This window comes from Lagenorhynchus albirostris, chromosome 21 (assembly GCF_949774975.1).
Source record: "Lagenorhynchus albirostris chromosome 21, mLagAlb1.1, whole genome shotgun sequence".
NCBI lineage: Eukaryota > Metazoa > Chordata > Mammalia > Artiodactyla > Delphinidae > Lagenorhynchus > Lagenorhynchus albirostris.
In genome coordinates, this window is record NC_083115.1 from 22,962,185 (window position 1) to 22,987,898 (window position 25,714).

Here is a 25,714-nt window from a genome sequence, read left to right on the forward strand (position 1 = left end):
TATTAAATTGTGTTTAGTAAATTAAAAGCAAAGGGATAAAATGCCTAACCACCGCCAACACATCTGCAACTACTCTTCAAAGCTCTAAGCAGAGCCTTAGAATGAAAAATGGGACTTCCCTGGTGGCGCAGTGGTTAAGAATCTGCCTGCCAATGCAGAGGACACAGGTTCGAGCCCTGGTCAGGGAAGATCCAACATGCTGTGGAGCAACTAAGCCTGTGTGCCACAACTACTGAGCCTGTGTGCCGCAACTACTGAAGCCTGCATGCCTAGAGCCCATGCTCCGCAACAAGAGGAGCCCACTGCAATGAGAAGCCCGCACACCGTAACAAAGAATAGCCCCCGCTCGCCGCAACTAGAGAAAAGTCTGTGTGCAGCAACGAAGACCCAATGCAGCCAAAAATAAATAAATTTTAAAAAGAATGAAAAATGATGCTACTGGCAGGTATTATAAACTGAAAAAAAATTAAGAAATTCAGTCTGATTCAGATAATGTTTAATACACATGAAACTTTGAAAATCAGTCTTAACACAAGGATTTTACTGAGTATACAAAGAAGAAGTAGGTAACAGAATGGGAAAAATTTTAATATGTTTCTTTAGATCATGAAATTTAATTAAATTATACCAGAAAGCTTTCAGACACTATAAAATTTACTTCTGATAATAAAATGGATATATTTTTTTAAAAGCTCAAATATATTCCATTTAACTAGAAAAATTAAAGTGAATATTACAAACCTGACTCTAACCAACATAAACATTTTAAAGTTTGGTTGAGATTCAGAAATTGCCACTACTATGTTATTGTTAACATAAAGAAAAAATTAGTTTGACAACTGTTAGAAACTTACTTCAGAGCATTTTGTGTATCTTGTTTCAACTCACTGAAGAAAGCTATTTTGAACTGATGTCTAACAAATAAAAGCTGAAAAGAAGAATGGAAAAAAATATCATTATTACATATATTCTCTTAAAAATGTAAAAATTACAATAATGTTTAAGAGGAGACCTAAAAGTATGAAGGCAAATATCCAAAATTAAAGTTCAAGAATTATTCCAGTAAACAAGTGTAGTTAAGAAGGCTACCAAAATCTGTCTTCAAGAGCTTTAAAGGCAAAGAGGACAAAAGACAAAATAGTTTTTAAACGCTTTAAAAAAAAACTTCAAAAGCACAGAAGCCATTTAAAGACATCAAAGTATTAAAGACATTAAATCATCTCCTCAAAAATAATCAACGATGAATAATCTACTCTAGAATGCTGCTATTATTTCCTTCTTTAGGAAAAGACACGTACCTGGTGTGTTGTTTTATTCAAAAATTCTTTATGAGATTTCACTCTTCTAATCTCAGTGTAGTAATAAGTCTGTGCATGTTCATAAAAGGCGTTTTCTAATCTGTTAAAAAAGACCAACATTCAGTGGGCTTCCCTGGTGGTGCAGTGGTTGAGAGTCCGCCTGCCGATGCAGGGGACACGGGTTCGTGCCCCGGTCCGGGAAGATCCCACGTGCCGCGGAGGGGCTGGGCCCGTAAGCCATGGCCGCTGAGCCTGTGCGTCCAGAGCCTGTGCTCCGCAACGGGAGAGGCCACAGCAGTGAGAGGCCCGCATACCGCAAAAAAAAAAAAGACCAACATTCAAACACTGAAGTTATTTTAAACCAAAGTGTTTCAAGAATCATATTTATAAGACCTGAAAATAAAATCCTGACAGAGATAATGTCTGCTTTACTTCATGATTAAGATAAAAAGTAAAGCAAAATATAAGCTAAATTTTTAGATTAAAAAATCTAAAAAGAAGACCCACCAAAAGCCATTTAAAATTTTACAATCTAAGAAATAACTGATAAAAATAACTTTCTTGTAATTTGTAAAACTTAGGTAATCACTAATAATCTCCTATTATTTTATAATTTTATAAGTATGAAAGAAACAAATATCTAATACTCAACTAGATTCAATTACCTTTTGTGACTCTGACATTTAGGGTTTAAAGATTAAGGAAAATAATGGGAAAAGGACCAAAAATGAGAACTGGCAAATGAGGTGAAAATAACATTTGTATAAATTAAATCCTGCTTCATTCTATAACTATGAGACTACAGAGGAACCAAGAAAATTTGCCCAGAGATGGATAAACAACTCAAAGTTCTGTTTGTGAAAATAAGTACATATCAGAAGTATCTTCCTAGGGCATGAAAGAAAGCTGAATTCAAAGTCAGATAAGGATTGAACTTCAAGGTTCTTCCTCCTCAGAATAAAACAGAGTTCTGAAGCTGCATTCAAAGGGTTTAAATACATCTAAGAAAAATATGTAAAAAAATGAAATACAATGGAATAGTCAAAACTTAAAAGATTCAGTATATATTCTAGGTTATTTACCTTATAATATAGCCCACAAGGTGGTCCGTATGGGGCAGTACAAACAAAGACTTCCCCGAGAGTTCACACGCATTGCACAAGGCTGCAGCCCTTTCTGAAGCAATGACATCTTCTCCTGTTGACAACAAGTGCCATAAAGAGAGAAAATAATTAATGCATTTTTTCTAAATGGACATTTCCCCAAATCAGGACAATGTAATTAAGAAAAAAAACCCAAACCACTTTTCACCACGTCTATAAGACCCCTGGAATCCTTGAGAGCTCTGTGGGGTGCTTAGAAGTTACACAGTACATATATGTTAGGAGAAAACTGGAATTTTCTACTAGGCCAAGACAGGCCGAGTAATGCCAACAGATATACCGCATAACTGTAACTAAAAATGGAAGCAACAGTTCATGAAAGTTGTTTCCAAAACTATTTAAGATGCTTCAAGTTTCAAGATAGAAACAAAAATAGTATTTTGGCTTCTAAAGTCTGAGATGGTAGAAGAAATACGCATTTGAAACCAGGACATTTTCTTATAGGAAACTAGAAATCCTGCAGCATTTTTCTTTGCTCTATTGCAAATTAAGAAAAAAATATTACGTAAGGAATATAATTTCAAATAGATCTCAGATAAGCAAAAAACCTTCTTTTTTAAAAATCAAGTGAATAACTCTTTTGTCAATTGACATGTGCCTCCCTGGAGGGAAGGGGAACCAGGCAGCAGGACTTGAGAAGATCTACACTCTTTAATGTTTTTAATTTTTAAAATAAGCATTTACTCATGCATTACTGGTACTTTTTAAAGTTAACACACCATATTTCCCATAACTGAATGCATGAAAGATTTCAACATTAAAAACTATGCCTCCTGGTAATAAGAATTGGGGGGATACACAAATCAATTAGTTATTAATTAACCTTTTGCTACCTGGGGGCAAAGGGGTTTTCTTCTGAATCAGAACCACTGCAACTTTTGTGTTTCTCCCTTGTAAACTCTGCCTGCAGTGGAAAAATAACAATAAAATTAATTAAGTAATTAAACTGTTTTAACTTAAAAAATGTATTCAAGACTACATAAAATACAAGCTTGACAATTCAAAGAAAAACAAACTGCAACTTAAAAACCCCAAGATTGGGGGAACTCTTTTCCTACATACAAAGAAACACACATGCCACAATGATTTAAAATTTAAAAGTATAATCTCAGATCAAGCTTCTGTTCCTTACAAAAACCTGCTTTAAAGGCAAAAGTTTAACATATACCTCAATGTAAAAGTTACACTGCAACTTATTTCTTTATAGTGATATATTAGTCATCCAAAAGAATTACTTTGAAATAAATGGTGATAAAGCAAAAAGTGTTTTATGAGACTAAACAGCAAATCACTATATCTCCCCCCCAAAAAAAATTATAAATGCAAGAAAAAGCATTTGGAACTTCAGGTCAATTTGTCTTAGAAATTTCTTCACATTGCTTACCATTCCTTAAGTTAATATTAATGCTACCTGTTGGAAGTGAACAGGTTTCATTGGAGGCCAGTGATCCCCAAATGACCACTGCAGACTTAACGGCACTCAGCTGCCTTCGATAAATGTCAGTAAACTCCAGATGTGAGTTTGACCCAACACAGTCAACCTGACAAACGGGACATACCTAACTATTTCCACTCTGGTCGCGCACTCAGACTGCTTTTCTTTCCACTGGGGCTCATCCCAGTCTAGTTCGTAGAACACAACCACCAGGGCTGGCACCAGATTCAGATGTTTATTCATCCAGCCTGTCTTTAGGATCCCTTTGGGAATGTACCATTCATACGAAGTTCTCTGCAAACATTAGCCAAAGTTGAAAAGAGGTATTCTGACAACAAGAGCAGCAGAAATCACCTGTTATGGAGGGCAGGCACTTTCTCTGTATTCATCTCATTCAGTATACACACGCCGCATTTCTAAGATGAGGACGTTCAGGCTTACAGAGATCAGGTAAGAGCCAGCAAGTACTGGAGGTAGAATCTCAACCCTAGAGCCAGTACCGTTTCCATTTAAAGACTGACCAAAGCCAAAGCATTTCTAATGATGTCAAGGCTTTCAAATACCCTGGAAGTAAACAGCCTTCTTCCCAATAAATTCTACTTATATTCCTCCCCATCCCAGATTCCATTCTTGTAAAAGCTGCTCAAATATTCTCTAAAACCCAATATGGCTTCATCTGCTTCAGAGTCGTGTCACCAGGATGGCATTACACCTCACTTGTGAGTGAAAGAAAAAAATGAAGGACAATTCTTAAATACAGAAGCGTAAGGGCAGTCACTGGGGGTCAGCGCTAAGTGCCACGTCGTGGGGAGGGGATGCCCTGAAGAAGCCGGGTGAAATCTCAAACTACCCCCAAAGCACCCACACTGGCCAGACTACTCCAGTTCACGCTGGTCCAACGGTTATTCCACGTGAGGAAAGAGAGGACAGGAAGGAAGTCTGACACAAAACACCTTGGGAACTCAAGAGAGAACCAGGAGGAAAATGAGGATTCTGAAGAATGAATCCAGGAGGAAAGGGGTGAGTCCTGCTGGGTCGCTGGGCTTCCTTGACACAAACACCGCATTAAAAGTAGTGTGTAAGAGCCAGGGGTGCTATTGCTCCCACAGTTTCAGAGAAAGCTCATAGTTCCTGGCGCTGGATATATGAAACTGTGTCTGTGGTGTGTGAGTCTCAAACACATGCAAAAGAATCAGCAGGTGACCAAATCTACAGGTCCTATGCTCCCCCGAGTTTAACTGAGGACAGCCAGTATTGACATGCTTAATAAACACCCCAGGTGATGATATACTTGGTCCAAAGACCAGTCTGTCAGAAACATTGCTCTAGGGGGAAAAAAAAGTAGGCAGTTTATTTTAATCAATGTGTCTTATTAACTGACTTTCAGACCAACCTGAAAAGATTACAATAAATGACAAATCAGTCAATGTACACAACTTTCTTAAAAAGCAAATTGACATAATAAGCAATACACGTGTATGAGCTGCTATTATTAATTCATACTATCATCATTCTAAGTATTTTTTTCTAAGTAAATCAGAGTCTCTACCATGATGTTCATTCTAAAAGTCAGTTTTGAACTTAATACCCCTCCTATTCCACACTGAATAAACTGTTTTAGTTTATGTAGAACTCATCAAGGACAGAGAGTATGTATTATTTAAATTTCTATCACCAGCCTGTTGCATAGTTCCAGGTACTCTAAACCAAAGCAAGTGCTCAAAATATGTCTGTGAAATCAAACCAAGCTGCAGAGACTATGGATTTTATAATGACACTGGCAATGGTGAGACCTTCCTTTTAGAGAGGCCTTTGTTAAAATTATGGAGCCTTGGGGTCTCTTTTTAACAACAAATAAAAAATGGAAAACCTAGGCTCATAGGATAGAAAGCTTAATAATTATAAAGTAATTATTCTTCTGGAGTAAAAAAAAAAGGGATTATTAGATACATCTGTAGCATATTACATACAGGAAAACGTCTGGAGTTTTCTTCATGCACCACTATAACCATACCCTTGATAAACTCAGGGGTTTTCCTGCACAGATATAGGAACAGAAAAGATACACACATGCAAAGAAAGAGACAGACGGAGAAGGAGAGTCCCCTTGCAATCATAATGTCATTACCTTGGGTCTACATTTGGGATACTCATGGTCACCTGGGAGCACCTTGAAAGAAATCGGTACCCGATCAGCCCTCCGATTGGCACAGAAAGCATCCCAGACAGCTCGATGGACAGCATTATAAACCACATCCAGGCCTGTGAGAGTAACAAAAGCCATAGGCCGACAACATAATTCCACAGGGAAGTCCCATTGTGTGGGGCTCATGTTCAAGGTGTCAGGAAAATTCTGAAATACAAATGTTAATACGTTAATAATTAATTTCTTAAAAGCCCACATCCACATCTAACATATGAACCTCCACCATTTGTAAAACATTACAAAAAGACGAAAGTCTTTGAGTGTCTACAAACTGTCAAGCAAATCCAAAAGAAGAGAGCAAAAGGGCAAACTTTAATTCTTGAATTGGACCTATTAAAATTTAATAACTATTGGTATAATATTTTTAAAAATCTTTCATATACAAGGGTTCCAGTCAACTTTAAGACAAATCACTATTTCCAGTAACATCTCAAAACCACACAAAACTTTGGGATAAACAGACCAGGAAAGCAGGAGGGTGATCAAACTTCTGATTTCAGTTATAAAGAAAAACAACGATTGATTTACATATATAATAAAGTGCAACTATCTCTAATTTCTCTGTAATTGCTAACATCTAATTTCTGATTTCCTGAGATATCATTAAAATAATATGCTAATTATCTAAGTAGCTATGTTTTCTCATTTCTCCACAATTAATACAAATGTACTACTTAAAGGAAAATCTACAAGGGAAAAGCTAATAATGAATGGAAACCTCTAGGAGGACATGTTTCTACTGTGCCCTTTAGCTGAGAAGCGGTCTATATCAATCCAAGATGCACTACGTTTTGAAAAGCAATTATATAAAAGTGTTTATTGCGAACAAAATTATTATATTTTAAGAATAATTTCTCATTTTCAAAAACATGTATCACATGGTTGGTTTAAAAGGTGATCTCCACCAGTATATCATAAAGGACTCAAATACAACTTCTGTGAGAAGTTAGGAGCACTTAGGCCACCACTTGATTGGCAAAACAGTATTTTTAACTGAAAAGTTAGTTTAGTAAAGACTATTAGGCTTCTCACACTTAAGTACTGACGGAACAATGGGTACTAGATAATTGGTTTGCAAAGTCTATCAGAAACGACAAATGTCCACAATAGACAGAAGTTTTAGAAATGCTTAAACAGATACTCTGAGGACAGGATTAAGGTACGAGGGCAAAGGACTGCATGTTCAGAAACAGATTCTAGATCTAGTGAATTTGGGGTGAAAATAAAAAAGAGATGGGTCAAAACACAATTTAGGTACCACTGCTTGATCCCAAAGAGTCTAGATTAGAGCCCTAAATACCCACTTCCTTTAATAACCCCAGAGGCGCAAGAGAATTCGCCGTGAATATGGAGTGGAAATAAGGGGAGACAGAAATTACGTTTAAATCACTTAAAATCACAATCCTGTCCAAGAGAAATATAATATAAACTACATAAATAATTAAAAATTTTCCAGTAGTCACATTAAAAAAGTAAAGGGATGAAATTCATTTTAATAATATTCTACTTAACCAATATGTCCAAAATATTATCATCAATTCAACATTACTATAAAAGTTATTAGTAAGATGTTTTACGTTTTTTAATACTATGTCTCCAAAGTCTGGTGTGTATTGTACACTCAGAGCACATCTAGCCTATTTCAAATGCTCAGTAGCTACCTATGGCGACTGGCTACTATACCAGACAGTGCAGCTCTAAATTACGGTAACTCTGTCCCAAAATAACTGTACGAAAACTGTATCAGAAATTCTTGCCACATTGTACCTTAAAAGCTTTGGCATTTGAAATGGTTGTGCCTATTCGGTGGCAAAAAATGGGAAGAATATCAGCAAAGGACAAGTGCAGAGGTTGTATGGATCTCGATGACAGCCTATAGGAGAAATTTCCAGATCTCCTGGAAAAAAAACAATGAAGCAACTAACCAAACCATGACCTGGAAGGAGGTGCAGAAGTAGGAAGCGAACACTCTGGATGGGAGATCGTGTAGTGCAATGGAAGTCGTCTGGAAGCTGGCGTGGTCATAAAATTATAAGGAAGACTCTTAGAAATAATGACGGACTGCAAAGAAAGGTGACCTAATGAAAGTGACAGGTTAAAAAAAATAATGCAGTCACTATTTTTTAATTAACGGAGGTTCGGGATGCAGGACACAAGGCCAGTAAGGATGGGATTCAAAGATGTCCAACTACAAAACAATCAAAAGAGGAAAGACAGTTTGGGGCCGGGATGGCGAAACAAAAGCTGATGCTGAGGATGCGAAGCAACTGCCCAACTTAGGAAAGGATACCGCCCCAGGGTCGCAGAATCCTGCTCCGGTAGCTCCAATGAAGAAACGCTGCAGCTCTAAAGGCAGACGCTATCTTCCTCCACTCCTCCCCTACCCCCCCTTAAACCTGGAGTCCCTAGAAATAGGTGTGTCTTTTCTTTAGAAGCTAAAAGAGAAATGCATTCGCTGATGCTGTACGAAATCACAGGCCCCCCAAACCAGCATCGTTACGCGCTAGCAATCTCTCTCGGCGGTCTCGCCCGGCCCCACTGGTCTCCCGACCCGGACTCACCCAGGCCGCACGCCCCGAGCCCGCTGCAGCTGTGGCCGGTCGCCGCCAGCCGGGGGAGAACCAGGGGAAGCAGGCGGGGGGGTGTGGGTGTCACAAAACGCCGGAGGCCGTCCCTACCACCACCACCACCACCGCCCCTGATCCGGTGCCCACAAGCGAGACTTCCCAGGGCCCATCCGCGCAGGCACAGGAAGCACTTTCTGGGCTTGACCGACAGCGCCCTAGGCCAATCGCCGTCCCGGAACTCTACGCTGCTCCACGAAACGTAAGGAAGATGCTCCGCTTCCTAGAGGAGCAGGAGCTGGGGGCGGGGAGAGAAGGAGCCAATAGGAGAAGCGAGAGGGAGGAGGCGGGGTCTCTGCTGTTAACGCCTTTCTCCCTCTCCTGCGACTCGCTGGCTCGCCTGTTGCGGAGGCCGCTGGCTCCTCGCTTGCAATCCTCCGCCGACGGCTTCGCGCTGCCCGGGGATCGGGAACCTGCGAGACTCTCGTCTGCGGTGCTAAGGGTGTGCCTCAGCAGCCCAAGGCGCAGAAGAGGGACGCCCCGGCCTTGGGGCCACTGCCCTCGCATTATTTTCGTTGTCGCGAACGCCGTCCGCCCGGGAGGCGCCCCGTGACCGGCGCGATGAGTGCCAACGAGGACCAGGAGGTGAGTCCGGGTGGACGCTCCTTTCCCGCGCAGGCGGGGTGCCCCTCTCCGGCCCCGCACGTGCCCTCGCCTCTACGGCGGCAGCCTCGCTGAGGTGCCCTATGTTTGCGGGTGTCCTGCGCGGAGAGGCCCTGCGCGCCTACCTGGGTAGGGGACCACCTCTGCCCTTCCTCCCCCGCACTGCAGTTTTGAGTTTTGCAAACCCTGGGGTTCCCCCCAGGTCTCCTGATAACGAGGGCGAGTGTCCTTGGCCCGCGACCCGGTGCACTTGGCTCGCCTTAAATCCCGTGTGTTGTTCAGCGCCTGTGTTCTGAGTTAGGCTCTTTGGGAATCTAATCACCTTTATATTTTAAAATCTGTTGGCTGGTAGAGAAAGTTAATTGAGTTAGTTAAATTTCTGGTGCAGGGAAATAATGACACTAGTGTCTTCTGGCTATATTGCGTGGTGGAAGGAATCATTTAATATATCCATCTGATAGTTGTCCAGTGGATACAAAGTCTGTTTTGACCATCCATGTACTACCGGAATTGTATGGTTTACACTCAGATATTTTCTCGTGAAATGCCACTTTGACATTGAATCATATGATATTAGAGTTGTAAGTAGGTGTTCACTTTTCATTTAGAGTATACTGCTTGAAAGTTAGTACTTTTACATGACACATGTCATGGAATCGCGGTATTGGAAGTTACCTTTAAAGAAGACCCAAAGTTCAATAAGCTGTGATGTCTGAATCCTTCTAAAATATTCTTGCCAGTTGAGTTTCTAAGCTAAGGCGTGAACAGTTATTACTGTGTAGCATGAAGCGTATAGTGTAAGGTTTCTCAAAGTTTTCTCAAAGTTTGGCCCATGGACCACCGCCTAGAACCGTTTGGGTGGTTGTTAGAAAAACAATTACCTGCACTCTAGCTCAGATTTACTGAATTGAAATTCCTGCGGTGAGAACCAGCCATCTCCATTTAACAGTAAAATAGCATCTTCTTCCACAGGACAGTTTTTCAGATGTTTGAAGACCGTTTTCCTGCCCAGTTTTTCAGACCTCCTCCTCTCATGCCAACTGGTTCCTTTTAGCTCTTCTCCATTTGTTCATTCTTTTTAGTTCCTTCACCCTTCTGGAATTGTGTATCTGTGGACACATTATAAGTTTATTTATGTTCTTTTTTTAAAATTGGGGCATTGCAGTTTTCTACAGATTTACTGTCAACAAAAACCCTTAAAGTGCTTTATGCAGAGCAGTTTGTCTTTCATCTTCTGCTCTGTATGTTTAGGTACCTAAGGACAAGTTCTTCTTATCCTGTAAAGTTTCATCTTGTTAGATTGTTTTTAAAGGGCTTTTAAAATTCTTCTGCTGCTCCAGCATGATTCACTATCCCATCAAATTGTCATCCACAAATTTGATAAGCCTGCCTCCAACTTTTGTTCCTGTCCAAGCCATTTAATTGAAATATAGGGAAGGATTAAGGACAGAAGGAGTAGCACTACATTTTGAGTAATGTTGTTTTTCTAATCCCATCTCAGTTATTCCTCGATCCAGTTTGAATTCTTATATTTTTTTTTCCTGTGAAGGTAGCAAGAGAAACCCATGGGGCCTTGCTGAAATCCAGGGAGACTGTTTTGTCTCTTTCCCTAATGTACCAATCCAGTCACTCTCCCTAAGAAGGGTTGTGAACATATACCTTGTTTTTCATATTCTTGCCAAGACGTAGGGGCTACTCCTTAACTCTGCTGGGTCCTCACAAACTCTTTCTTTAGTGATCTGTCTTAAAATGTTGTCCACGTAGGTCAAACTCACCATCCTGTAGTTTGTAGAATTCTCAACATGCATCTTTTTGAAAACTAAAATATCTGCGGAAGTGCAGTCTTTCTTTTCTTTACCTCTTCTGAGGTCTTTGTCAGTAAACACGACAGTGATTGGGTCTTCTCATTTGTAAGCCCACAGCATTCTAAGAAGTATTTCCAGCCAAGGATTGCTAGTTACATTTTCTCTTGCAGTCCTTTTTCCCATCTTGGATAGATACTTGTCAACCTCTTTCTAACTACCATTTTTTTAAAGTTCTTTTTATTGTCCGTAAGTGTTTTTTCAAGTTTTGTGTCCTTCTGTGGTAGGGATTACAAATATAAATAGTATGTGTAAATCATGGGGAATGACTGTGTTTCATCTCGTCCGCAAGTTTAATGTTCTTTCTACCCCAGGCTAGCCTTTAGCAGAGTGAGAAAGCACAGGCTCTGGAGTTGCTTTAAACTGAATCTTATTTTCCTCCCTAGTAGGAAGGAGAAAACAGTAAGATCTTCATAGGATTGATGTGAGAATTAAGTGAGATAATCCACTGCAAAATGCTTAGCGGTGCCTGGCGCATAGTGTTAAAGAAAGGATTAGGGTTGTGATGTGTTAGTATAGCACCTGGGTCATAAACGTCGAACGCCATGTAAGTCAGCCAAGTTTTACGCTGTTGAGTGGACTTGAACCAGAAACAAAAGATCCTCTATTTCTAATCCGTTTATATGACTAAACAATGCTCCTGTGATTCATTTCTTTCAGATGGAACTGGAGGCATTGCGTTCTATTTATGAAGGAGATGAAAGTTTCCGGGAATTAAGTCCGGTTTCATTTCAATATAGGGTAAGACCTGGCATGAATAGAAGCACTTACTACTTTGTGGGAAAAGACGAAAGTTGCTTTTTAAAATGCTGGGGGTTTTTTTTTGTTTTTTTTTAATTTAGTGGTTTATATTTATTATGTCTTTGGATTTGCTGAAGCATTTAAATGAAAACTCATCACTATGACATGAGTTATTTTCAACTTTTGAAAACTTAATTCAGAAACTTTTAAAAACTAAGATAAACGTTTTTATTGTAAGAGAATTTTAGAATGTTCGAAACAGAAGAAACATTAGAAATTATGTGGTTTTACCTTCTAATCTTAAAGATAACTTCTCAGTCCTTACTTCCCAAGCTCCCACAGCTGATATTGATAAATGTTAGGGTTAAAATCCAGGTCTCTAGTCCAAGTCTAGCATTCTTTTTACTAGCCTATAATTTAGTCAAGAAAAGTTGATATTTTCTTAATTCTGTATTACCAATGTGCATGAATATTTTATGAGTATGTGAAATGTCAATTTTTCTTTAAAATAAAGGTTGCTTATAACTCTTTTTCAACGTGGAACAGTACCAGTATTTTATTTTATAAATAAATAACATAAACCGTTTATCTGAATGATTTTAAGTAGTAGTGGGTGGTATGGAGAACATTTTTTATAAAAGACTTATGCAAGATTTATGGTTGTTAACATTGTCACCATTCAAAATAAATTGTTTGATGGGCTTCCCTGGTGGCGCAGTGGTTGAGAGTCCGTCTGCCGATGCAGGGGACGCGGGTTCGTGCCCCGGTCCAGGAGGATCCCACATGCTGCGGAGCGTCTGGGCCTGTGAGCCATGGCCGCTGAGCCTGCGCGTCCGGAGCCTGTGCTCCGCAACGGGAGAGGCCGCAACAGTGAGAGGCCCGCGAACCCAAAAAAAAAAAGGTTTCTCCATTCCTATAGAATGAGGACTAAACTCCTCAGCTTGACACCCAGTGCCTTCTGTCTGCTTTGGACTGTGTCTCCGGACTTTCCCGGCACTGGCATCTGTTAGACGTGATACCTTGTTAAATGTTTCCCTGCACTGTCGCTACTACTCTGTCTTGGGACACGTTGTTTGCTCCTGCCCTCGCCTCTCCTCCATCATGCATCCTACCCTTCCGTTAATGCTTACCCCAAGCCTCCTCTGTGGCGTACGTGGGCCATGTCTCCTCTCTGTCCCCTGACTTCAAAGTAGGATCGACTAGTCCCCATTTCCTCATGCTATGTTCTGTCGCTTTGGAACTTTTCCTAGTGCTGCAGTTTAGTGAGTTGTCTGAAGGTCTGTCTCCCTTGAAGACAGTAGTGCTCTTGTCTCTTGGGTGACGCACAGTGTGAGGCGTGTGACAGTTTGTTTCTACTTATACTTGGAGTAAGGGTTTAGTGACTGCATAAAGCAAGTAACTTTTATTACTTTTTTTTTCCTACTGTACAGCAAAGTGGAGTTCCCTGTGCTATACAGCAGCTTCTTATTAGTTATCTATTTAAACATGTTAGTGTGTATATGTCAATCCCAATCTCCCAATTCATCCCACCCACCACTTTTATTACTTTTTAATTATCTCTACTTAAAACACAAGCATAAACCGATGACGTCCATTATGCAGGTAATCAACTTGTGTAAGTGTAGCAACAGATCCCGAAGTTTATTTGACATAATTTCTAAGCCTCACCTTATACTGATGTGGGGTATGATTGAGGGTTAGGAGATGTGAACAAAAACATTAGTGGTCAGAAAATAAAAGTGAGTCAAGTAACAGTTTAGGGTGAAAATTTTTTAAGTCTTTTGACTGAAGTTTAATATTAAGTATTTAAAAACCCACAAAGCAGCACATATACTAAAAATACTACAGAAGAGATTAGCATTGCCCTGTGCAAGAATGAGATGCCGATTCATGAATCATTCCATAGTTTTATTCGAAAATCATCATTCTGCAACAACTAATGTGATAATTGTTTCAGGCAAGGATCCTTAATGGATACTGAAACCTTTGGGTGAAAAGTTGTTGAGAAACAAGCTATGCGCATGGTTTTGTAGTACCACCCACAGATTTCTTCGTAATTACAAGATGAAAAAGATACCTTCCCATTGAAGAGGTCTGGAGAATATCACCCTAACCAAGTGATCAAACTTGGTATCACCACTAATGATTCTGGAAGGTCTTACGTGCCTCATTATTTGGTGCTGGGGGAGTGCACCACATCGCCTCCCCAGTATCTTTATCAAAGCCATTTACCAAAGCCGTTTAGTCTGAATCTGAACAGAGGAAACAGTCAGTCCTGATCTGGGGACTTATACAAGAAAACTGGCCTAGGTTCTTTTTGTCATGAAAGACATTTAGGAGGTGGGGTGGGTACTGGGGACTGTTCTAAATTAAAACAGAATAAAGAGATCTGACAACCAGATGTAATCCATGATCCTCAACGGGTTATGGATTTGGGGGTTGAGGGAGCGCTTTGTTAAAGGACACTTTAGATACGATTGGTGACTTTTAATATAAGTTATGAATTAGATAATATTTTTGTATCAATGTTGAATTTCTTGGGTGTGTTAATGGTTTTGTGGTTATAAAGGAGAAGGTCCTTATTCTTAGGATACTTTAGTTTAAGGACATTTCATGATGTGTGCAGTTTACTTTCAAATGGTTCAACAAATGCCAAAGGAAAACAATCACATACATTGGGGAAAGGGAGTTGGTCCTATAGTGGAAGAAAGAGAAGGCAAGTGGAATAATAGGTATGTGGTGAATAAGATACGTGTCAGTGAATGTTCATTGTTCTAGGTTTTCTGTAAAAGCTTTCAAAATAAAAAGCTGGGGAGAGCAAAAGACATCTTAAATTCAGGTCAAATAGGTGATCAAAACATACAAACTTCCAACTATAAAGTAAATAAGTTGTGGGGATGTAATGTACAACATGGCGACTGCAGTTGATAGTACCCTATTGTGTACTTTGAAAGTTGCTAAGAGAGTAGATCTTAAAAGTTCTCATCACAAGAAAAAGAAAATTGTAACCATGTGTGGTGATGGATGTTAACTAGATTCATTGTGGTGATCATTTTGCAATATATACAAATATTGAATCATGTTGTATACCTGAATAATATAATGTATGTCAATTATACCTCAATTAAAAAAATTTTTTTAAGTAAATTTACTTATTTATTTTTGGCTGCATTGGGTGTTTGTTGCTGCACGCTGACTTTCTCTAGTTGCGGCGAGCGGGGGCTACTCTTCGTTGCAGTGCGTGGGCTTCTCACTGCGGTGGCTTCTCGTTGCGGAGCATGGGCTCTAGGTGTGTGGGCTCCAGTAGTTGTGGCTCACGGGCTCTAGAGCACAGGCTCAGTAGTTGTGGCACATGGTCTTAGTTGCTCCGCGGAATGTGGGTTCTTCCTGGACCAGGGCTGGACCCCGTGTCCCCTGCATTGGCAGGTGGATTCTTAACCACTGCACCACCGGGGAAGTCCCTAAAATTTTTTAAAACTTTTTCAGGAGTTTCTGTCCAGCCTAAGGCACTCCTTTTCCTTATCTCTCTACCCTTTCCTTTTTTCTATAAATTTTACATTTCATTTTCTACTTTCTTGGGATCGTGCTAATGCATATCAGTTTACCTGTTCTTAAAGCCTCTTATGATTTAGCAATTGGAAAACTTAAGACAAAAATGAGGTGTTTCAAGTTTGTGGATTTTCATTTTTGTCCATTCTCTTGTTCCCATAGTTGATGTCTTATCTTTGTCCTTAGAAAGCTTTGATGAAACAAAAAAATACATGTGTCAGACATAATCTTGGGGCTCGAAAAGATTGGAGGGCTGATGAGAGAGACAGGCCATGGACATCAGCTAAAGCTGTTTAAAACAGCCTAGGAGTGAGTTAAAAGACAGATTAATCAAAGACTGAGCCCTCACCCTCTGCTGGGTCTTAGCCCATACCCCGAACTTTTCAAGATATGACATGACTGATCTGATCACGAGCATTGGAAAGAAGTCAGCATTTTAAAGGTCATCATTTAATATTCTGCCTTTGTAGCACTTTTTACAAGCCTAAGATTTCCCTTTTCTTCAGATAGGTGAAAACGGTGATCCCAAAGCCTTCCTAATAGAGATTTCCTGGACAGAAACCTATCCCCAGACACCTCCAATCATATCTATGAACGCCTTTTTTAACAACACCATGTGAGTAGTGTTCCGTTTTCATGAGGTGTTTTCTGTTGGGGGGCGGGGGCAGGGTAACTGTCTCTCTTACTTTTCTCTTAGCGATGTATATCTTGTGCATTGCAGATCATCAGCTGTAAAGCAGAGCATATTAGCCAAGTTACAGGAAGCAGTGGAAGTCAATCTCGGGACGGCCATGACCTACACATTGTTTGAATATGCCAAGGACAGCAAAGAGCAGCTCATGGAGAATCACCATCCTGTCCATTCGGCTGTGAGCAGGGCATTCAGTTTCACCATACTTTGTTTGTTTTGGTTTCACTCTGCTAGTAATTCATTTTTGCTAGCTATTATTTTTTAAAAATTGGAGGGAGACTTTGTGTTAGATTTAAAATGATAGTCACATCTGAGTTAAATAAGAACAGTGAAGTTTAGATTTCTCAGTGTCTGCTTGTCTTTAAAAATGAAATGATACTCTCTAGATTTTGCCCTTCGCACAAGCCTGGAACACTTGTGGGTGTGCCAGAACTGAGCTGTGCACAATCAAATACTGTTTCAAGTGTGTTTAGCATCTTCGTAAAGCTCAGAGAAGATTTCTTACCTAGTGCTGAAACACATATGAAATTACGTACTTTCTCCACGAGGCTTATTTAGTTGGAAGTAGTCCTGCCACAGTTCAATTGGAAAGTGTTGCAGCTTAAGGAGACTTCATTAAATAGGAAAAAATTATTTGTAGAATTATTTTAGGAAATAATCATCTTTTATGACCTTAAGCAGGTATGTGTTAGACCCCTCTGCGCCAAGTCACGCACTCCAAGACTTTCAGTGGTCAGTATCAGTTGAGTTTTGTCTTGTAAACCAAAGGCCACGAGCAGTTCTGGGTTCCATGTTCCCCATGAACACAAGTGGACGCTGACAGGCAGCTGGAGACGAAGTGGAGGGCGAGAGCTCCTGGACCGGGGGCCAGACCGCATGGCCCTGAGCAGGCACTCCTTTGCTGTGTGATTTCGGGCAGTTTCTTAGTCTCTCTGTGCTCTGTTTTTTCATTTGTAAAATGGGGATTGTAATAGTATCTACCTCGTGAGATTGTACTAAGGATCAAATGAGTGATGCTGTACAGCATTTACGGCAATGCTTGGCACGTAGTGAGCATTTTAGGTTTTGTCTATCTGACTACATGACCCCAGATATTTTAAAAATTTCCTTCATTTCCTCTGGGAACCAGGAGGTTCTAAGTAGGCATATGTGATTTTTCTAAAGACATATTTAACTTTCAAATACTAGCGCATTAACTGAACTGTAAAATTACCTTGGCACTTCAGAGCTTCAGCATAATCCTGGGATCAGATCTTGTTTCTCAGGGACCTGGTTATAACAGTATAACTAATATTATGGCCTTCAATGCGAACTTTTAGGCGAGTGAAACCAATAATGTGCTAAGGTTCCCGATCTAATAAACGAATACAATAATAAAGGATTCTTTTACTTCACAAACCTAAAAATTGTCAACTCATTTCAGGATATAGCCATATTTAATGTAATTCAGTAAGTTTTCAGGCTTGAGTCTAAGAATTTGTTCTTTTTTTCTAGGCGTCCATAAGCAATATCATCTCAGTTGAAACTCCTAACACAGCCCCATCAAGTAAGAAAAAAGACAAAAAAGAACAACTCTCAAAAGCCCAGAAACGTAAGCTGGCAGATAAAACAGGTTTGTGTTATTTTTTTTCTTTGATAACACACGTAACTGGGTTGCTTTTTGGTATGATATGAATGCTTAATAAGTATATTTAGATTTAGAAGATTAGTTCTCTATACTCTTCATTCTTGGAACATTGGGATCAGAGACTGTTTTAGGTCACAGACATATATTGAAAATATTTACTACTACTTTACCACAAGAGATAAACATTTGAGAAGAAGGTCAAGTGGCAAAGTAACTATAAATGAGTCTGAAGATTGTAGACCATTAGAATAGTGTACAGATGTGTGTCCTACTGGTACCCTCTCTGACATGTTTGGAATTTTCCTGTTTGTTTACCTTTATGACAGATAAGTGTATTTTTGAAATTTTTTTGAAATATAGCTTTTATCTGAAATGAAGTCTGGTATACCATCAAATCTTAACACAATAAATAATTTAATGTTTTCGTCTGTAGTTGACTTACTTATACAACAAGATTTAAGAATATATATTTGGTCCTTTTTCTTTATTTAACCTAAAACTTTGCAAATTGACATCCATTTATAAACTTTTTTCCCAGTTAAGGAAAATGAGGACATTATCATGTGTGCATATAGATATTTCTATCCACGTACACAAGTGTGTAACTATACTTACGTCTGTATGTGTGTGTTATTGCTGTATGGTTACAAGCTGCCCTTTATTAAAAGAAGTGACCCTTTTACTTTGATGAAGAGGTTTAAAATAACACCCTTTCTTTTATAAAGTTACGGTAGTTTTTGGTTGTTTATGTTTTGTTTAATGTCATTTGTGGCAAAATAAAAAGAAAGCAGCTGTGTTGGCCCTCAAAATACATTTTTTGAGATCGTATTGGTTTATGAAATAGAAAATCTGGGACTCCATTATACCTACTGTCAAAGCAGCATTAAAGTATAAACAACTGAAGCAGTAAATTGTTAGCCATTATAATCTGTTTTTTAGAATTTTGGTTCATCTCTTTCCAGAATGTTTTAGCATATATGTCAGTTAGTTTGTTACTGTTGCTTTCATACATAATGACCTACACTTGTTCCCTTCCATTACTATCTCCCTACCTCCCTCTCCTTGGTGATGCCCACCTAAAGTCCGTATTTTCCTATCAGTGTGGTGCAAGAGCTTGTGACTTGAAACTTGCATTCTAAATAAAAATTTAATGGGACAGTCGTGGCATTGTGGGTGAGTTTTGGTTACCAGAATTGGTGATCTGTCCCCATTCCCCCTTATAACCAGTGAGATAAGATTCTTATTGGCATGAAGGAGAAAAGAGCCATTAGCATCTAAAATTGAGCTCCAGTGATACAGCTTTTCTCCTGTAAGAATCACAGGGTTAGTTTCTGTTTCTCTTACTATACAATTAGTGTCCTTGATTTGAATGCAGATTTTGAAGGTTTCATAAAATGAGACATATATAGGGCTTCCCTGGTGGCGCAGTGGTTGAGAGTCCGCCTGCCGATGCAGGGGACATGGGTTCGTACCCTGGTCTGGGAAGATCCCACATGGTGCGGAGCAGCTGGGCCCGCGAGCCATGGCCGCTGAGCCTGTGCATCCGGAGCCTGTGCTCCGCAACGGGAGAGGCCACAACAGTGAGAGGCCCACGTACCATAAAAAAAAAAAAAAAAGAAACATATATAGATACATGAAGCAAAGAGGAAATCAGGACAGTTTAGATTGAAAATTTTTAGACCACATTTATTAAACTATTTTTCAAATTTGAATAAAAGAGTGAAATTACTTCATAAACTATAAATTCTTATAAAAGGGTTGAGCTTGCTTTTAAGCGCTCGCAACAGATTAAAGCCCTGATTAAAGAATGTCAGGTTAAGTAACGGATATTTTATCAGAGCACAGCAGTTAATAAATAAGTTGGCCCGGCCTCCTCTTAGGTTTGCAGGCAGACGTGTTGAGAAGCCCTCTTGTCTTGAGCCTGCTTCCTGGTATGAACACTAACTCACAAAAGAGCAAACTGACCCAACTTCTCACTTCAGTAAGCAAGGACCTTTTATTATTTAAATTTTTAATAACATTTGTTGTGTAGCGTAGTATATAAACTCTTATTTAAATTTAAATATTACTGATTGGTCTTAGATATAAAGTTACTGTTTTCATCCTTTAGATCACAAAGGAGAACTTCCTCGAGGTTGGAACTGGGTCGATGTGGTGAAGGTATGTAATATTTATATTTCAGTCTTCAAAAAATTGTTACAGTTATTGCCATCAAGTAATGAAATTTATATCTTCCATTTTCTCCCCTTCAACCTTTGGATTTTACTGGGATGTCTGTTTCCTTTTTCACGTTCAGCATGTAAGTATCTTTGAAATATCTTTCACATTTTTCTCTTCCCTACACCCTCAGTTTTAGGTTTTCTTTTTTTAATAATGGAAAATCTGTAGAAATGAGTTATAACTACAGTAAAGTGTGCCTCTTTATGTAAGTACATCTTAAGAATAGATGTACTAAAATATGACTCTAAATTATAGATAATATGGAATTTGAAACAAGTCATGAAAAGGAGTGCTTTGATTTCTTAGTAGAAGTTAAGTATTTTTTTTACGGCAGACCCTAAATGAAATTTCCCACCATCGTCAAGAAAGATTTTCTGTTTTTGTTGTTGAAAATTGTTTACTTTCCACTTGGAACTTTTTTTTTTTTTTTTGTGGTCGCGGGCCTCTCACTGTTGTGGCCTCTCCCGCTGTGGAGCACAGGCTCCGGACGTGCAGGCTCAGCGGCCATGGCTTATGGGCCCAGTCGCTCCACGGCATGTGGGATCTTCCCGGACCAGGGCACGAACCCACGTCCCCTGCATCAGCAGGCGGACTCTCAACCACTGCACCACCAGGGAAGCCGCAAAGCAGTGTATTCTTAAAGTTTATTTTGAAGCCAGCTGTTTGGGCCATAGGATGCCTTTTCTGTAGAACCTATTTGAAGTAATTTTTGTGCTTCTAAAATCTAGTACAAAAATATTACCTGAGAGTAGGGAGCCATGAGCCACAACTGGAATAAAGAAACACAGTACACGCAGACCTTGTTTTATTTCAGTTCACTTTATCTTGCTTCGTAGATACTGTTTTGTACAAATTGAAGGTTTGTGGCAATCCTGCATTGTCAGACGATGGTTTGCATTTTTTAGCAATACAGTATTTTTTTATTAAGGTATGTGCATCTTTTTTTAGACATCGTGCTATTGCACACTTAATAAACTACAGTATAGTGTAAACATTTATATGCACTGGGAAACCAAAAAATTTGTGTGTCTCGCGATGTTTGCTTTATTGCGGTCATCTGGAACCCAACCTGCAAAATTTTGAGGTCGGCCATTACTACTTCTTGCCTTCCTGGGAAGAGGCTGACCCTATACAAGCGATCTGTGTGGGTGAAGCTTCTCTGGCGTTCTCTCATTGACTTGGGCCCCCGCCACTGATCCTTCATAGATACTTACCATTGTCCCAGGTGCACCTGTATTTATCTCACCAGCTAAGTCTGCTCTCCCCTTAAAATGCCGCCTGCTCCAGAAGGAGCTGTCTCCCAAATCAGAGTAAGGATCCATCTTTCTGGTGTGGCCCATCGCAGCCAAGCATGAGAAGGAGAAGAATATGCATCATCTTAAGTGATCATGCACCTCTTTCCCGAGAGCCAGAAGTGTCGTTTTCAGGTTTTTTTGTTTTTGTTTTTGATGTGGACTATTTTTTAAAATCTTACTGAATTTGTTACAACATTGCTTTTGTTTTTTGGTTTTTTGGCTGTGAGGCCTGTGGGATTTTAGTTCCCCAACCAGGGATCGAGCCCACACCCCCTGCATTGTAAGGCAAAGTCTTAACCACTGCACTGCCAGGGAAGCCCCCAGTTTGTTTTTAAGAGAGACTTTCTTAATATAAGTTAGAATTTTAAGCCAAAAAATAAAGTAAAATTCAAATAATCCAGTAATCTTGGGAGATGGGAGAGAGATTTTTAAGAAGGAGCTTACCACCTAGACACGGTTTGGACTCAGAATCCAGTACTCTAAGCTAGTGGTTTCCACATGTGGTCTTTGGAGGCCCTCTTGGAGGGACTGTCAGGTTCAGACTATTGGCATCAAAATAGTAAGGTGTTTTTGCCTTTTTTACACTTCCTCTCGCACATGTACAGTGGCATTTACGAGAGGCTGCATGAAGTGTGATGATGCCATCACTACGTTCTCTATTAGAGCAGTAATGGAATGTGTGCTTTTATATTCTTGCGTTTTCCAGAATTTTCTAAGATAGTAAGTGGGTTTAGGATCTAAGTACGTTCATTTCTGTGTTCACTCCGTTTGTTCCTAGTACTTGGACTGTGTTTTTGATGGCCATTTTCCATTATATCTGCCTTACTATAGAAGCAGATTTGTGAGCACCCAGCTATCTTCTGTTGAGCTCGATAATAAAGAGATTTGCAAAAATGTAAAACAACACTACTCGTCACTTTAAGTTTTGGTTTTTTGTTTTAGAAAATGCAGTTTTTCATTTTTAAAATGTGACTGGGTTATCATTATTGTTATTTTTATTTATTTATTTTAAAATTTATTTTATTTATTTTTTTTTCTGGCTGCGTTGGGTCTTCGTTGCTGCACATGGGCTTTCTCTAGTTGTGGCGAGTGGGGGCTACTCTTTGTTGTGGTGCGTGGGCTTCTCATTGCGGTGGCTTCTCTTGTTGAAGAGCATGGGCTCTAGGCATGCGGGTTTCAGTAGTTGTGGCACATGGGCTCAGTAGTTGTGGTGCATGGGTTTAGTTGCTCTGCGGCATGTGGGATCTTCCAGGACCAGGGCTCGAACCCATGTCCCCTGCATTGGCAGGCGGGTTCTTAACCACTGCACCACCAGGGAAGCCCCTGTTATTTTTATATGAATTAAATTTCTCATTTTTCAAATGCAGGTGGGTATAATGTACATTTTAAAAAACAAAAAATCTCTTTAGGATCCTCAATTTTTAAGAGAGGGAAGAGGTCCCGGAGCCAAAATGTTTGAGGCGCACAGTTTGAGACTTATGTCACGTTTTCAAAACTGTAAGAATTATGTAGTTAAGATGATAAGTCTTAAGTGTTTTATACATTGTTAAAATTTTAGAATTTATTGTTTGTAAAAAAAACAAAAATAGAAGAATATCATTCATTTTATAAATGGTACCTTTTGTATACTCTTGGTTCCAATTTATTTCTTGGAAAGCTTCAAGGGATTTTTTTACCCCTCTTGTTCTGTTGAGGTTATGTTTTCAAAGAATCCTGTTTAAAGTAGCTGAGGCTAAAGTTGAAAAGTATTTCCATATGGTGGAAGCTGTAGATGGTGCAAGTTACTTGAACCTTGTTGCCTGTTGTTCTATTAACTGTAAATGTTGACTTGATATGATGTGGAAATAGTGAACTCAAATAATATGAAAGCTTAAGTTTGTTGAATATTTCTTTCATCTTTTTTTATAGTTAAGCAAAACTGGCTCTAAAGATGATGAATAGCACTTGGAATTTGAGACGAGGGAGGAACAGCATCCTTTAAAAAGTAAACTGGGTTCAAAATCTTTCATTACTCTTTTCTGGTATTGAGGTGGCTTTCTATAAAACAATTTTTTTTGTATGTTTCTTATGTAAAAAAATGTTTTAAGCTGAAAGTTCATGAAGAGATCTGGTTGTATTAAATTACTTTCACAAACTTGCCTTAATAAAAGGTGAAAATGTTACTGTTTAGTATACTTTATGAAGCCAATTGGCCTTTATAAATGGACAAATATGGAGAATTATAAATCATCAGTGTTAATTTATGTGATCTTATTCTGGTGGATGTGATTTTTTTTAAGGAGTGTGAAGCGCTTTTCAAATTCTCATCCCAATGGAGCAGAAGACTGAGTGAACAGTGAGTTCACAGCGTGATCCATATTAATAGGCTTCTCGTCTTTACATCTTCATCCCTTCTTTCTCTTAATTACTGAAGCATAAATTGCTTCAGAGAAATTTAAATACTAGTATTTGAACTTTATACATAATATTCTTTGTAGTTCCTTTTTATTTTTCAAGGGTGAACTGCTTTTTAATAAATGAATATCTGTTTATACTTTCCTCCTGGTTTGGGTTATGTTTGATCATGAGAGCTTTCAATGGTATGTGGAATAGGAGAAAGAAAGAAAAAAAAAAAACCAAATCTGCCAAATACATTAGAAAGCATTTGACTAGAAGTGCTGGTTCCTATTTAAAACCGTTCCCTTTGCTGCATATACCAAAATGGGAGTAAAAGATGCCTTAATATTTAATTTTTATATTGTTAGAGACAGTGGTTTTCATAAATTCCTATTTATCTGTTGTTGTGTATTTTTAGTTGTTTGATAACTGAGTTCTTCTAAGTGGTTTCACATAAAACCACATTTCAAGCATTGTTTCTTTTCAAGTATCCAAATGTACGTCTGAGCCCACTCACCTTTGTAAAAATAGACATAGAAGTCTTTCAAATGCTGTTTTAGCAGGAAGTTACTGATGTGTATGTGCGATTTACAGTGACTCTGTATATACTCCCCAGCTTGAAAAGCACTTAGAACTACTGCTGTGGTTTCTGGAAGAGTCAGTTGTTGGTTCCTCAGTTACACCTGTGCAGCTCGGGTCTGAGTTTTTAAAGAATAGTTAACTTTTAAAGAAATTTCTTTATCAAAAGAGCAGTTTGAGTTATATCCATGGTTTTTGCTGGGTTAACATTGGCTTCAGTTAAATCGTTTCAATTACAAAGTAAGTATAACTATGGTGAAGAAGCTTGTCTCATTTTTAAATGCTGAGTCACATTTTATTTCTTGAATTAATACGATAGAAACGTCGAAATTCAGGGCCACTGGAATATGCCAACTTTCTTGTTTTGGGGTTGTGTGTATAGTTTTGTTGTGCTGATTTGTTTGCTTGTTTTTTAAAGAAACTGAAACTGCTATGTCTGCTAGTGGAAGAAAATGCTTTGTTTTGCTCTGAAGATTCTGAAATTATTCAGGCATATTGTGGTTCATAGATTACAAAGAATAATGCTAGTTAAATGCCAATGAACTATTTTTACTCTTTTTATACGAAATGTACAAATTTCGGGGCGGGGGGTGATGGTGGCGGCGGTGCCTCTTACTACCTTATGTAAAACACTTGAACATTCTCATCAATATTGCCATCATCTGTTTAATACTCCCAGTATATTTTCTCAACGTCTGTTTACCTAAAGTTGTATGGAATGACATAATAAGCAATAAAATCTGAATTACACTCAGTGATGTTTCTACATGTTTTATTTCACATCACTTGGAGAGAGAATTGTTGGTTCTGTAACTGCACGGACTTATGGTACAAGATGTACCATCCAGCTAGAAACTGTTCCAAATGTTGGACTAAAAAAGGTTTCTTAAATGAACTGATGAGGGTAAGATATACCCAGAGTCTACAAAATTAAATGAAAGTTGGAGGTTAAGGGCAGCTTCAGTTTTCACAGCCTCAGGGGGCCCAGAGACAGGAGATGAAGTCCAGGGTCACCCCAGGGTAGGGAGACATAACACACGCACACGTGCACAGCATGCGTGAGGCTGAGACCTGTCCCCCGTGGGGGCCCTGAGGAAGAGTTCTGGTCTTGAACTTTGGTTCTGGGTGTAGCAGAAAATGTCAGTATACATACATGTACTCTCCTGCACCCATAACAAGTTATCTCATACTTGGGTTTCAGCCCAAATTCCTCCCCCATGTGGGCAATCTCAAAAAAACCCTCAAGCCAGGATGGTACCAGGTGGGTAGAACCTCTGGACAACTGGTAGAAATGACCACAAATCCACTCTGAAATGTTGAGCCCACCTTCAATCCAGACCTCCAGAGAAGCCCCATGGAGTGAAAACAGAACAGGAGGTGTTACCTGGTAGGAATTACCTGGTAATCTATGATTCTGAATTTCAGTGTTTTTGATGATTTGACCA

The 25,714-nt window shown here is 39.2% G+C and overlaps 2 protein-coding genes across 3 annotated transcripts in view; one reads left to right on the forward strand and one right to left on the reverse strand.

Annotated features, from left to right (window-relative positions):
* The window catches only part of TRAPPC11 (trafficking protein particle complex subunit 11), a 40,705-nt gene extending 31,876 nt beyond the window's left edge, over nt 1-8,829 (reverse strand). Inside the window, exons 1-7 of the mRNA XM_060136424.1 lie at nt 8,664-8,829; nt 6,025-6,249; nt 4,021-4,190; nt 3,295-3,365; nt 2,381-2,495; nt 1,299-1,398; nt 855-928 (exon numbers count right to left, since the gene is read on the reverse strand). Coding sequence (XP_059992407.1) covers nt 855-928; nt 1,299-1,398; nt 2,381-2,495; nt 3,295-3,365; nt 4,021-4,190; nt 6,025-6,228 — 734 coding nt within the window. The 5' untranslated portion in view covers nt 6,229-6,249; nt 8,664-8,829. The remainder of the gene's footprint in view (nt 1-854; nt 929-1,298; nt 1,399-2,380; nt 2,496-3,294; nt 3,366-4,020; nt 4,191-6,024; nt 6,250-8,663) is intronic.
* A 217-nt stretch (nt 8,830-9,046) lies between these two features.
* On the forward strand, nt 9,047-25,023 carry RWDD4 (RWD domain containing 4). Of its 2 annotated transcripts, XR_009538281.1 has the most exons (8): nt 9,047-9,311; nt 11,852-11,932; nt 15,988-16,097; nt 16,203-16,350; nt 17,667-17,784; nt 19,910-20,098; nt 23,223-23,298; nt 23,594-25,023. XR_009538281.1 is itself a non-coding variant. In XM_060136544.1 (7 exons), the coding sequence occupies exons 1-7, from the start codon at nt 9,288-9,290 to the stop codon at nt 23,240-23,242; spliced, it is 690 nt and encodes a 229-aa protein (XP_059992527.1). In that variant the 5' UTR covers nt 9,047-9,287; the 3' UTR covers nt 23,243-25,023. The 2 variants fall into 2 exon arrangements, 1 of the variants encoding a protein (XP_059992527.1); XM_060136544.1 differs by having other exon boundaries at nt 23,223-25,023.
* Nucleotides 25,024-25,714: the final 691 nt, after the last annotated feature.